The sequence below is a fragment of the Haliotis rufescens genome, unplaced genomic scaffold (assembly GCF_023055435.1).
Source record: "Haliotis rufescens isolate VD_foot unplaced genomic scaffold, xgHalRufe1.0.p SCAF_17, whole genome shotgun sequence".
NCBI lineage: Eukaryota > Metazoa > Mollusca > Gastropoda > Lepetellida > Haliotidae > Haliotis > Haliotis rufescens.
In genome coordinates this window covers 29,576,275-29,590,777 of record NW_025963857.1, presented here as the reverse complement: position 1 = coordinate 29,590,777, position 14,503 = coordinate 29,576,275, and the positions used below count along the sequence as shown (strand labels likewise).

Below are 14,503 nucleotides of genomic sequence, written 5' to 3'. Positions count from 1 at the left end.
GTGTTCGCCCGTCTCAATGGCCTGGGATATGTGTTCCAATTGGGGAACACTGCGAGAAGCCATTTCTGGTGTCGGTTGCCATGATATTGCTTGACGATTTCTAAAAGCGGCGTAAAATCTGATTCACTCTCTCGGTTGGTTTAAATGTTTTAAACCTATTCATGTAATGGAGACTTTGAATTTACCTCGAGATGACACACCCCAGTCCTACAAGATCCGTTAAGTTTAAATATTCCTGCAGGATAGATGAAGACTGTGCATATAGGGGGAAGGAAACTGTATAGAGATCTACACTGGTATCACCATACCATCCCCCACCGCAAACCCCTGCCCCCACCAGCACCCCCTCCCCAAACACATCCTTCGCAAAAACCTCTGTCACATGGACATACACGTTAGGCAGGACCTTGGGCGTTTTACATAACAAAACAAACGGACTCGCAAAAGACGCCCTGGATGCGGTTTTTTATTACGCATACATGCATGCTTTGAATTTATTTTATGTTAAATCTTATCTTTACATACATCCGGTTCATTCGCATGGGATTCCTCGTAGCTCTCCCAGTGCCATCAATGGCCGGTGACAGGTGAGAACACCCCTCCCCCTCCCCCCCAATCCCCATCCTACAGCAGGTGGTGGACTGAGCCTCATCCGGGAGGGAGGGGGGGTCTCGCCGCTTCATTTATTGCCTACACGGTCATGCTTCACATTTTGTGAAGTTTTTCCACTCTGTTAACGAAATATTCATGAAATGTAAAACGTGCATGTCGTTAATTATACTACAGGCCGGGTCCAGAGCTGATGCGGGAAATGTACTTTGCGAACTTAGTATGGTTCTGCGCGTTAGTTGCGGTTTATATGTAAACATACATAAAAACATCTAACGCCGTGTTTCACATCAGACATGTTCATAAAGCGTGGAGGTGGCCTCCCACGGGAACCATTGGACATCAGACTGACGCATTACCACGCCTGGGAAACTACACAATTTTCCTCGGCCCATCTACGTCGTGATATAGATATATCTATAAGTAAACCCGACTTTCTACATCAGTATACAGTCAAGTCCCGTTAATCCGACATGGTTGGTTGCATATGATTATGTCGGATTAACGAATATGTCGGATAAACGAAATTAAGTAATACCAACGTTCGTGATCGAAAATCGGACAACTACACGACAGATAACGATACAAACAGGTAATAAAAAAATAAAAATGTATACTAGTATGTAAGAGTAAAAGCGGCCTTTCTACATCACGGGGAAAATGCAAAGACTGCTCATCCACATCATGCTATAGTCGTAATACCGGCTTCTCCACATCTCGATGTATGCGTGAGTGAGTGAGTATGGCTTTACACTGCTTTAAGCAAAATTCCAGCAATATCACGGCGGGGACTCCAGAAATGGGCTTCACACGTTGTACCAATGTGGGAAATCAAACCCGGGTTTCGGTGGGACAAGCGAACGCTTTAACCACCAGGCTACCCCATCATCCTAGGAAATATAAGTTTGTTTGTTTGTTTTTTTGTTTAACGCCGCACTCAGCAATATTCCAGCTATATAACTGCGATCTGTAAATAATCAAGTCTGGACCAGACAATCCAGGATTGACATCATAAGCATTGATCCACGCAACTGTAATAGGATGATATGCATCAACCAAGTCAGCGAGCCTGACCACCCGATCCCGTTAGTCGCCTTTTACGACAAGCATAGTCACCTTTTACAGCAAGCATGGGTTGCTGAAGACCGTTTCTACCCAATCTTCCCGAGGCAAGAGAGTTAACTGACTATAAAAGTCCAGTTTCCACTGTTTCTCTTGCCTCGGGAAGATGTTTCTACCCCGGATATATAACTAATAACGATGAATCTAAATCATGTTAATACATCGCTGATCTCATCTCAGGTATCACCCATCTCCACGCGCCATGAGTTTCATGGGGCCAAGGTCGTTAATTGTTTGGCTGATACAAGCTCGGTTATTTACATTATTTACATGTCATATTTGGCAATGAATATGAATACGGAAGCCAATATGGACCAGGTCATTTGGCTATCTTGAAAATTCAAGATAAACGATTTGTGGCTTTAATGATCTACCGCATAAACCTGCACTCGACGTATACCATCAGAACACGCGCGCCCGCGTGTCCCTCGCCAGGACAGCGGTGTGACGGCTGTTCCCCCCCCCCCCCCCCCCCCCCCGTGCTATCTCCACAGCCGATACAGAACTATGATAAGTACATGAACTACAACTCCTTCTAGTAAAAAAACATATAGTCATATTTCTTCCCAGCATTTTTTTAATTACGTGTATCGTAACGAGTTACTCTAGACTGGCGTTCAGTCTCTGAAAATATAAATTTTAATATAATTCTAATAGAAACAAATGCAAGACCATTTTAATTGAAAAGGAGCCCCAGTGAGATGGGAGAATGGGAACCTGTGAAAAATCTAGACTTGCTTATTTTAGAGCTATAGCATTACAGTAAGGGGTGGGCGAAAGGGGAAATAATACGGTTCGGCGGCTGTGGGACAGACTGCGAGTTTCTCGCGTGTAAATGGTGACTTATTGTAGGTCAGCTTGAGAGTGAATGGGTTTTCGTGAGGGGAGGTTTTATGGGGTTGAAAGTTAAAAGGTCGCGTTCAAGATTATTTCAATAACATAGCGATATTGTGCGTACGTGCGTGCGTGCGTGTGTATGTGTGTGTTTGTGTGTGCGTGTGTGTGTGTGTGTGTGTGTGTGTGTGTGTGTGTGTGTGGCTGTGTGTGTGGCTGTGGCTTGCTGTACTAATAGTGCTAGCCCACAGAGATACCCCCACTCAGACACAGTATACTGACCCCGAAACGACTAGTACTTGTTTTATCCCTTTAATGTAAAGCCCCAGACAGGGTAACAAGTACCATCTTCTAACGTCTTTTGATACGACGCGGATGGGGATCGAACCACCGACCTTCCTCTCTCCGGGCAGGCGCTCTATCTACTAGACCAGGATGGGGGTGTTTCTTGTTTGATAGGCATTACATAGAAGTTGACGGGTGACAAGGTAGACACAATTTTATGGATAACAACTCCTTAATAGTGTAAAAAGCGACGTTTCGGTATAGATCCTTATACAAGCAGGACAACATTATAACGGCTTGACAACGGTATAACGGCTTGACAACGGTATAACGGCTTGACAACGGTATAAGGATCTATACCGAAACGTCGCTTTTTAAGGATTATTAAGTTGTTATCCATAAAATCGTGTCTACCTTGAAGGGGGTGTTGTCTGTATAATGTATTGCAGCGATACCATCACAAGTGACACCTACTGCAGGCTGGCGTTCTTTATATTCATATTGGAATCAAACCCAGGTCTTCGGTGAGTTGGGCGCTCGGCCATTCGGACACCACAGAGTTGATACATGTGAAGAGGCAATCTTCCAGAACAGTGATTGTTTTTTATGCACATGCGCAGTGATTTAGACTGAAGGACTTGTGATTTCAAATGGGTTTTAAAACTGATTCACAGTAAACACTGACCTTTGTGAAAACAATTTAAACGCATCGGGATGATTCGAAGATTTAACTATTATTCCTAGAACAAACCCATTCTCATTTAGTCGAGCGTCCATCCTGTTAAACTAACATTAAGTCATATGAAATATCGTCATTTCAAGGAGTGATTTTTTGTCCCAGATTCTAAAACAGTTGTTTGCCAGGATATTACCATACACAGATCACGAGTCATAGCTGAAACACACATGTAGACTATTCTTGTAGATTTTAACGCTTGTAGAATTCATTTATTATACATGTCTTTTTCAACGCTAGTACATTTCAACACTTCTCCTTTCCAACGTTTGTTCATTTCAACACTTGAACCTAAAACTTACAGAATTTGAAACTCTCAACACTTGTGGGCTTCAACGCTTCTATTTCAGTATTTATTCATTTCAACACTGTTGAATACAAAGCTTTTATAAACCTTGAAGGTTTCAACACTTGTAGAATTTAACTTTTGCAGAATTTATCACTTGTTGATTTCAACACTTAAAGAATTTAGCACTTGTAGAATTCGATACTTACAGAATTTAGCCCTTGTAAATTTGAACACTTGTAGATGTGAGCACTTGTCTGTATCAACATACCCCGGGAACCGATACCGTTCTCAAGATTTAGGTATCGCTGTTCTGTCTTACGTGTAATGGGCAAATATATTAGCTGTATTACCTTTAACACGTGTGCAAATCAGTTAGCAAGCATTCCCAGTTGCTGTGCATATTTTCTCCAGGCGTTTCAGCGTCTATGTGTACATATGATGCAGCCTCAATATTGCAAGGCTGTTATAGCATGTATCATTTAACTACACTTACTCACGTAAATTATTAATAACCTTAGAATTCCTTATGATTATCATAAAAATACAGCCTTATCTGAAACAAGATTCCAGGTTATTAATTGAATTATTTCCTTAGTACTATTCATTATTTATGTAGGCCTACGAAAAATATACACACACTAAACCTATGCGATCCGAATTCCATATGGAAAGAATTACGCATGCTCAGCGGGCTGTGTGTGTACAAAAACAGGACTACATATCTCAGCTTTTGGTACAGGATCCGCCTCCTTTGTTTAATCAATTTCAATCTGACATTTCCACGTGGTTTATGAGTGGTGTGCATTTCAGCCGCCCCGCCCCTCCCTGCCGAGATGGATATTGCATGTATACATTCCCGTGTGAGAGAAATATGCGTAGTAACATGTGCACTGATACCAGAAGGATACATCCCCGTTTGATGATGTAGTATTATGATGGAAGATCAAGGGAGATAAGCGTGATAACTGTGAAAATCAATCGCGGTGGTTTATAAAGTTCCTTGTAAGTTGATACAAAAACAGCATTATCTCACCCTTGTAAAATATGTTTGTGATAATATTGGCATGTTTGCTACACCTGTCTTATGATAGCATGCGTGGATAAAATGTCTTTTTTTTAAAAATGTCTCATTTGATTAAAAATGTAGATTATTTCATACAAGTATCAAAATTTACTCGTTCTTTTCAAATACAATTTTATATTTCAGATGATTTACATAAAGGATTGTAGGGGTACATAAGGAAGAGGTTATACGTGAAAAATGTGTAATGTATGTTCGACTATAGCGAGTGAGTGAGTTGAGTTTTACGCCGCTTATAACATTATTCCAGCAATATCACGAAATGGGCTTTAAACAAAGGGCAATTAACCATTTGGGGAATCGAACCCAGGCCTTCGGCATGAGGAGCGAACGCTTTAACCGCTTGGCTACCCAACCGCCCCATACGTAAGTGGGTTTGCGAGATAAATAAATATAGAAGGATTCAACAAAGTAAGTTAATATACTTAAACAAACATGTTAGGGCGGGGCGATGGATCTAGATGCACTGAAAGTTAATCTAATGCATCGTTTATTGAATTAATGTGAACTTCGGTTTAGCCCCTGTCGCAGTGAATGTCAAAACTGTTCTAACACGTTTAACAATGTCAACAGAATAATATTATTTTCTGTCACCCGTCCAAACCACAGGCTGTACTAATGTAGGTTTAAGTGCATCCTCAATTCAACACATGGCTGGTACCTATAGCGTATAACAAAAACAGACCTGTGTGTAGAAACAGTGCATGGAGCTGTTCCCCGACTCTGCAGCTGTTGCCAATATGCCGCTCCATGCACATCCGATTCAAATACCAATCGTTCCATGTCCGTATTTTCATGGTAATAAACCCTGTTTTTTAACAAGACGGTGCATAGCTGGGGGATAACGACACCACCACAGTCGCAGGATGCCGTCTGTCTCCCAGAACCTAGAGAATATATAAAAAAGGTCAACTCAAATCTAGAATCGTTTGGCAAGTCTAGATTACCTCAGCTCTTAAGCATTGTTCTGGGCTCTATTTGGGTTCTATTGGTTTATTTCGCAGACACATATTTTGAAATAAGATGGCTTCATTTCACGGGACTAAATTTTAGTTTAACAGGGCGGAAGCTGGACTAAATGAAAATTGGTTTGTTCTAGAAATGATGGTTATAAGTCGCAAAATTCAAGGTATACCTCGGCGGGCGATACATACTCAAATCTGGAGGAGACAAACCCGTGGTTGATATTATGAGCAATTCTCCACACCACCAGGGCACGTTGCCACGCAATCAGCCAAGTCACCGATCTGGATCCTCTTCCCGGTTTTAGAATCAACAATATTTTAACTGTTGGCACCTACCCTTTCCCGGAATCAACACCTGGTGTCAGTTGCCAGTCAAGGCTTCCGGAATCAACACCCGGTGTTAGTTGCCAGTCAAGGCTTCCGGAATCAACACCCGGTGTTAGTTGCCAGTCAAGGCTTCCGGAATCAACACCCGGTGTTAGTTGCCAGTCAAGGCTTATTTCTGCCTCATTGTTACAGTGACTTGTAATTCACTATCTATAGATCACTTATCTCATTTTCTACATTGATAATGGCTGTGTCGTCCCTGGTGGAAAAATGACTTCCAGCTCAGCAAACTTTTACCAAACTGAAAACACAAAAATTCAAACGTTTCAGTGAGTGAGTGAGTGAGTGAGTTGGGTTTGACGCCGCTTTTAACAGTATACCAGTTATATCACGGCGTGTCAGCTTAATGTGGGAGGAAAGTCCAAAGTGATGCAGGTCTCAGACGTTTACCACTTCGGTGAAACCCACGAGCACGGGTATGGTGCTGACAAACCTAGAAACATAATCGGGGCGAACCGGGATTCGAACCCACAATCATAGGTTTCTGGCGTGCCCAAGGGATGCAATTGGGCACAGCGAATAGCGGCGCCTTAGACGACTGGGCCACTCGTGCCCCCTCAAACGTTTCAAATGTCCTCGAACAATCGAACTGGAATAACTTTAATCTGTTTAATTACCTTATAAGTGATTTCAAATCATAGCAAAATCCAGTACCCCTTGTCAATGCGTCAGTTTTAGTGGGTTTAGTTTCAAGTCCTTTTAACAACTTACTAACTAGGAACGGTACAATTGGCAGTATAAGCCGTTTTGATTCAGTAATTCCAAACCCATTTGTCTACCAACTCAAATTGTATTATGTATATCATGATCACTCTAATGACACAGAGACTGTTTCCCAGGTCCTTAATTAACACCAACCAAACACTTAAATCTGTACCGCGAATGACAAGAAATGATGACGTTATCGTTTTCTTTAGCTTAAACTCCATATGCTTTAAAATTAATGTTACAGTTTTTCGTAAGGTACTTGTGTTTTGCATCACATTTTGCAATAGCCAAGCCATATTACAGCGGGGGTCGCCAAGAATGGACATCGAGAAATTCATGGGAATCAAACCCGGATTTCGGCGAGATGCGCAAAGGCATTGACAACAAGGCTACCCCCACCACCGCAGTTCATCAAACAAACTTCACAAGTAAACACTGTTACTACAATAACGTTTCCTTCTAAGTCGATGCGGTAACGAATCTTTCTCCATGACTGGTATATTAAAGTTGGGTCTACAAATCAAAAGCGTCACCATACCGACCATACCGACGTGAGTATATTTAGAGTTATCTCCCCTTGTCCTGTTGTTAAAACCGGAAAAAACAACTCTCGAGTGACCAGAAACAAAAGATACACTTGTTTTGCTTCAGCCTATTAATGCCACAGTTTACATCTGAATCCGGGACTATCAATGTATAAATCATGGGTTTAACATTTACGGTTTCTGTACGTATCCGATAGCATTTAGTGGTATGCATTATTTTGATGTTTATGTATGATATTTATCAACCATTCGTGACGTTTATGGACTCAATGGAGGCATTACGGAACAGACAGGAAGCCCCTAGACGATGTTATCGTGTGTTTGTACCTGCGCGTCACGTGTTGCCCTGGTAACCAAGGGTTGATGACATGATAGCACTGTTGTTTCTGTCAACATTGCGTAATACTACGAGTCAGGCTATCGACATATTGCCGAGTCAACAAAACATAACCACCATTCTTCCATCCCACCATGCATTCACCGGAAATAGTTACAATATTTGAAAAACAGGAATGCTGAGAAACGGACACGCCCGCTTAATCTTAATAAGTAAATGGCCAAAGAATATATACAGAGGCCTATTTATTTGAACCTGGGAAAAAACATCATTCATGAATTGAATATATTATCGTGAGTAATTGTTTGGAACCCTGTAGGATGGATATTTACAGTCGGGGTTTTGGGGGATGATAGATTGCCCGAAACGGATTTACCATCCGATATGACCAAGGCACACACAAGAAAACAAGATAAACGAAAACAATTGGATGCTGTCATAACAATTATCTCGGTATCGTGGCATTCCAGAGTCTCAACTTTCATTTTTCGTCCATTAGTTGTTAGGGGAGTCCTCGCACAATGGCAGTTGGAGCATGTTTAGGATGTGATTTATTCACGACTTGTCGAGAGATTAGCGATTCAGGGCGAATCAAGAATTATGTAAAAGTTCACGCTAGGGGCATCGGCACAGGAAACGGTTTTATTGTGGGTAAGAATTGCGAAATGGTCGTCGTTCTCCTATTGAGAATATTTTATCGTCGGGGAATGGTTTGAGAGATGTCAGCATTGTTGTGTTAGTGGGGGGTGGGTTGAAGTATGGCCATGGGTATTCCGCTCTGACATCTCAAGAGCTGGCCAGCTGAGGGCTATTCACATTCAGGGCCTGCCTAGAACATATTTAGTCAATGAAGATCACGAGGTATGCATTGTTTCATGTAGTATGGTGTTTAGGCATGACTGTATGTAGTAAAATTTGTATTTATGAGTTTGCACTGTGATATCGGGCTCTGAATTGTGATGACAGTTTCAAGTAAAATGCGGGTGATGCATCGTATAGTGTTTCCCTACAGCTAATTACAGTTGCAAAGGTAATGATATATCTCTTTAAACTCACAACAAACACCAATGTGTATAAGAAGAAAAAAACAACCCGTCATGTTTGTAGATAACTGCTTTGCAGGTTTGAAATAGCAAACTTTTCTTTAACTCCCGTGTGTGTTTTGACAATCTGGTGTCTGATATAGATTGGGTTTGATCCACAGGTTCATCTATGAAACCTAATATCTTAAGATGTATTTTTACATAGCTCTGCCTTAATTGCAACCAGACTGTTTCTTTTCTCAGTCCACCATTGCGAATAAAGACAGCGAAGGTTCGTCCAACGAGGTGCATATGCTCCTCCTGAAACCAGGGCAGTCATTACATATGTTTGCAATGCTGGTTCTTATTTACAGATTTGTTGATGATATGGGTAGTAGTGTTATCATAGGCAAACCTTGATGATATATTTACTGTGTGTCTATTCTCAAACAACCCATAGCTTGCGGCAAGGACTAGTCAGGTCTGTAGTTCCACAGCTGTTCCCGATCAGATGAGAGTGCGTCCTAATGCTGGCAAGATAAACTAACTTATCTTATCTAGCAATTTAAGCAATAAGGAACTGATTTTACTCAATAAAAGCCAACATCAGAAGTCCAGTCACAATGCGGCTGTGTTGCCTCGTCGGGCTCGTCAAGGTGCAGTGTGTGGAGATTTGGTGTAATACACGGCAGATGCGAGCGCCACCTAGGAGCAGATTTACTTCAGTTGGCCATCTTGGTAATAAGGTGCATAATACAGAACCCAGTCTGAACACGGCTGCCGATAATAGGTTAATTGGCGCGTGGTAGATGCAGCTCATTGTAGCTGATTAAACCAGATGGCGGGTTTTGCGGCGCGTGTAAAACACGCGTGTACGCTATAGAATTTTTTACCAGTTAACTTAACAATTAGAAAAATGTGTCATCTTTTTTAATGAAGTGTTTCAGAAAAGTTACTTCACATTTATGTGAATTTTAGCTGATATATTTCAAGAGATTCCATTCAACCTACGTCTGGTTGTGTAGGTTTGATAGGAGAGCGGAAGGCCGATGGTTCCATTCCTGGTTAAGTCAAAAGACGAAACGCTAAAAGACCTTAAAAGTTGGTACTCGTAACAAGGACTGGTCGGTTCTGAGTCATCATATGGTGGGGTGTCCATGTTAAACTACGGCATGGTATCTCTGAAGGATAGCACTATAAAACATTCGCCTGGGCTAGTACAAGCACACACGCACACACGCACACACGCACACACGCAAATGCACGACACCATTTAAGGGAAATAATCTTTAGATGACGTTAAACCCCACCCCACCTCATCTTATCTATGGCTTGATAGTGGAAAAAAATGAGGAGAGTAATAATCGTTACGGTATTTGATGTGTTTATGATCATTTGAATGCTAATCTTATACCTATTTTCCTGACCAATGGTCAGTCAATTTGACAATTGAAACAGAGATCATGAAGGTCAGATAGCACAGTCATCAAAGTCGCTGCAATTCCATGTGCGGTTGCGTCCCTTGGGCACGCCAGAAACCTAAACTCACGGATACGAATCCCGGTTTACCCTGATTATGTTTCTAGGTTTGTTAGCGCCATACCCGTGCTCGTTGGTTTCATCAACCTGGTAAAGGTCAAAGGCATGCATCACTTCGGGCTTTCCTCCAACATCAAGCTAACAAACCGTGATATAACTGGAATATACTGTTCAAAGCGGCGTTAACACCAAACTCACTCACTCAATGAGGAATTTAGGTATTTAGCGCGTCATTACGACACTTTGAAGCCGTTTCATCGACTAATAAACATACTTGAGCTTCAAAGAAATTATATAATTCAAAGTGCAAATTTATTGCTTCAGTGAGTTTTTATGGTAATTGCACCCTGAAGACAACGATGCATACGGAGACCGTCGGCCAGCGGTCATGCGTCTAGAGTAATAAGTCCAGCGTGTGTGTTCCGAATGAATTTCGGCGCCGCCATTCTTAAGACTCTCAGTACCGGAGTGTGTGTTTATTTGACACACACGACCATCGTTGTTTGCACAGATAGCCAGAGGGATATGCGCAGGTAACACAAACAACCGGTTTGGGTTCCCTATCTTCAGCCAAATACGACTCCAGAAAAACAACAACGTATACATGTTCTGTGTATTTCCGAATTCTACTTCACTGAACAGGAATACACAACTGAGTTTACCAAAGTTTCTGAACGAACGATAACGGAAAGGAATACCATCTGATGTTTACAAAACCATGGTTACAGTATATACAAAAGATCACTGCGACTTTATTGCGAAATATGGATTACGAATAAAGGCTAACGTTCTATAATAATGCGCTGTACCTAATGATACGTGAAACAGGTTCAAAGAAACTATCAAACATGAACATAGTTCCACTCTAAAAACTGCTGCCACGCTCTTCTTCTCTTTCTATCTAAAGAATAATATTTACCATTCCAAGGACGTGTCGGTTCTGCCATCTTAAAAACCAAAGTAGCAGATGATAATTTAGACATTGAAGACCTTTTTTACAAAATGCATCCTACGACGTAATATATTATTCTTTCTCTTCCAATGCAAATTATCATCTGGTTAACAACAAGAATAGCTTGAGAGGCGTTTGAGCATGAACTTGGTTGTTTAGGAAGCCCTTTCTTTCTGGTGTGTTTTTCTGGAATGGGACGAAGATGTCACATTGCGACAGGATTCTAAGACATGCAGGTTATGGAAACGGAACGTCAGTCGTATTGTTGTAACGTATTATCAAGCAAGTGACGAGTAATGCATTGACGGTTCCGACGTACCATCTGGGGGAGATTACTGTGTAAACACGCTGACACCGTGAATACGACCCTCAGCTGGCGCACAGAACTACAGTCTTGTACACGCAGCCGTAGTTGATTATAGCCCGGGATCAAAGACGTGAGACATAATGACTGGCCCACTTCACCACGTGGGGTAACTGCTGACCGCTTCTTCTTGCAGAGAACGGGTCCATAACCTGCCATCTCCTTCTAGAGATCATCTGGGATGGGTTGATCATCAGTTTTGTTTTACATGTCAACATTTTGCCATTATCTGTTATGTTGGCGCTAGACTCCATAAAGTTCAGAGGCTCGTCTCTATGACATGGGTGTACGCGTCTCACCTACCGCGGCGTTTCATGGAATTGATTGGGTTGTGTTCTGCTTGCTGTATTCGCTAACTGCCACTGGAACAAATTGCTGTGGTCTTTTACTGGATTGTGGCAGGTTGTATCTCCTCCTCCCCATCCCTGAAACCCTTTCCCCGGGGATGCAGCGGTTGTATCCGGGGCGGAGGAGATGCTCACCGTCCACCACCCACCATCCACACACCCTATCCCCGGGGATGCAATAGGTAGACCGGTTGTACACTTCCCCGACCCCTAGATCCTACGCTGCATGCAACGTTGTACACAATTTGATTGTGGTCAAAAGATAATCTCACTGTCGGTTCAACCTCGACAACAAATATGGCGGAATAGTTTAGTCAAGAAAAGATAACGCTTCCGTTAAAATCCGGATAATCTTTACATTTTAACACTTATACGAAAACTAAAAAGCTAAATTAATATTAATATATATGTTGATATAACATTTGTTGTACTTATTTAAAGACCGCTGTCACATGGATGGAATATTTCGGAGTGCGGCGTTAAATAACAATTTGACAGAAATTAACAAACAAAACTCCAGACATGCAGGACAAAAGTAAAACATAGTGCACGTCCTGAAAAGTCGTTCACGTCACATATTTCAAAAGACCCTCACGAAAAAGAACCATTCTTTCCACTTTACATGGTCTGAGATAACTTTTTAGGAAGTAGGAGTGTTATACGATACTGTGTCACGTGTATACAAACACCCGCACCCCCTCCCCCCACCCTCTCCCATTCCATCAGCGATGAGTACGCCATGTGGAGTCTGCAGGTGAGAGAGGCTGATTCACTGTGACAGTCGAGGGCCTGCGCTGCAGTGAGGGGCAGGCTGTTCATGTTAACAAGCTCCCTCTCCTACAGACTCGTGTAGAGGCTAAGTAAATGTCATGTTTCATCACTGTAGGTGTGCGCAGCGCACCGATAACGCAGATACAGTCTTCATTAAGTGGGGAACGAGCTGCCGCGGGTATCGCAGATGACAGTGTCATGATGAGTTTTTTCCTGTTTGCAGGTGTGGTTGCACTGGTGGCGGTGTTGGTGGTGGTACCCGGCAGATTGACGCTCGGGGGAAGAGGTAATGTATTCGACATCTTACTACTCTCCAGCTGATAGCATCACTTTTAGTTTTAACAGGAAGGAACCCCCAGATCTGTTAATCACTTTTAGAACGTTTTTGCTGGGTTGGTTTTAGGAAGGTCGGGATGTCTTTTTGTGCCTGACAAACACATGACGTTTTTTTAAGTTTATGAATCCGCCCAAAAAATGAAATGTGAACAAAATAAAAAGCCTTTAAGTATGCCACGGACCAGAAATAAGTGAAATACTTTAATTAAACACTTCAAAACACAACGAATTATGACGAAGCCCTATTCTCCTCTACCTTCTTGCTCAATACCCTCTTAACATTTTGAGGAAAATAAAATTAAAATTGTTAATTTTATCCGACCTACTGGCTTGAATTTTTCGATTCACTGATCTGTTTTTAAAAAAATGTCGTTGAAATAGGTTCAAGAACTGAGTTGACGATTTTTAAAGATTGTGCCTGAATGTGTATTTACGCCCCACAATGCAATACGTCAAACTAACTACTCAAACCACCGGTCGATAGTGTGAGCAACGATTTACAAAGTCGGGATCTGAGCAATAACAAACGGCTGAAGGTTTGTGTTCCCTGTCCCTTAACTAACCACTGTTCATACTCAGTAACCATTGTGACCACCCGATACCCATTCGATCCCCAGTGGGTATTTCTACAGTATGATCGTGATCGTATGTAGCCTTGTGTCAGTCATACAGTCAGTGTATTGACTGGCATTTGCCAGAAAGTGGGATGGACTGCATGTTTAAATGGTCATTGTGTATTGACTGTACGTTCTTCTGACTATTGTGTATTATATGTACGGTTTAAGGGTCCTTGTCGTTCGTACGAGGCAATGGCCACAGAACTTGACTTGAGGCTTAATGACGATAGTGATTGAGACAACTTTGGGATAGTAATTGTGAATTTGTGAATGTTATTGCGAATATGTTTTTTGTGTCTGAAAGGGACGAAAGGGCCAGGCAACATGGATACTATCCCTGAACGATTAAAGGCATTGAAACACGGAATATTCAAGGTGTCCGATTAGTTTAAACAATTTCTATTATTTATACTTAATGGCGCCCAACGATGAAACGTTTATGTATTTGACTTTTCTTTTAATTCATATCCATCGCGTTATACTAAGTACTTCTCCTTTGGCGACAACGGTACTGCATGTATACTGTAAGCTTCGGATACGATTATACGATGATTGTATGTTCTGGGGACAACGCTGGCAGTAGTTAAATATATGTGTCCTTGACCTCTGTGATCAGTGACAGCACCACTGACCTCAACTTTTTTTAACTTCTTCCTT

General features: G+C 41.8%; 1 protein-coding gene across 1 annotated transcript in view; it reads left to right on the top strand.

Annotated features, from left to right (window-relative positions):
* LOC124119440 (neuropilin and tolloid-like protein 2) overlaps positions 1-14,503 on the top strand; it is a 76,107-nt gene that overhangs the window by 43,804 nt on the left and 17,800 nt on the right. Inside the window, exon 2 of the mRNA XM_046481933.2 lies at positions 13,117-13,179. Coding sequence (XP_046337889.2) covers positions 13,117-13,179 — 63 coding nt within the window. The remainder of the gene's footprint in view (positions 1-13,116; positions 13,180-14,503) is intronic.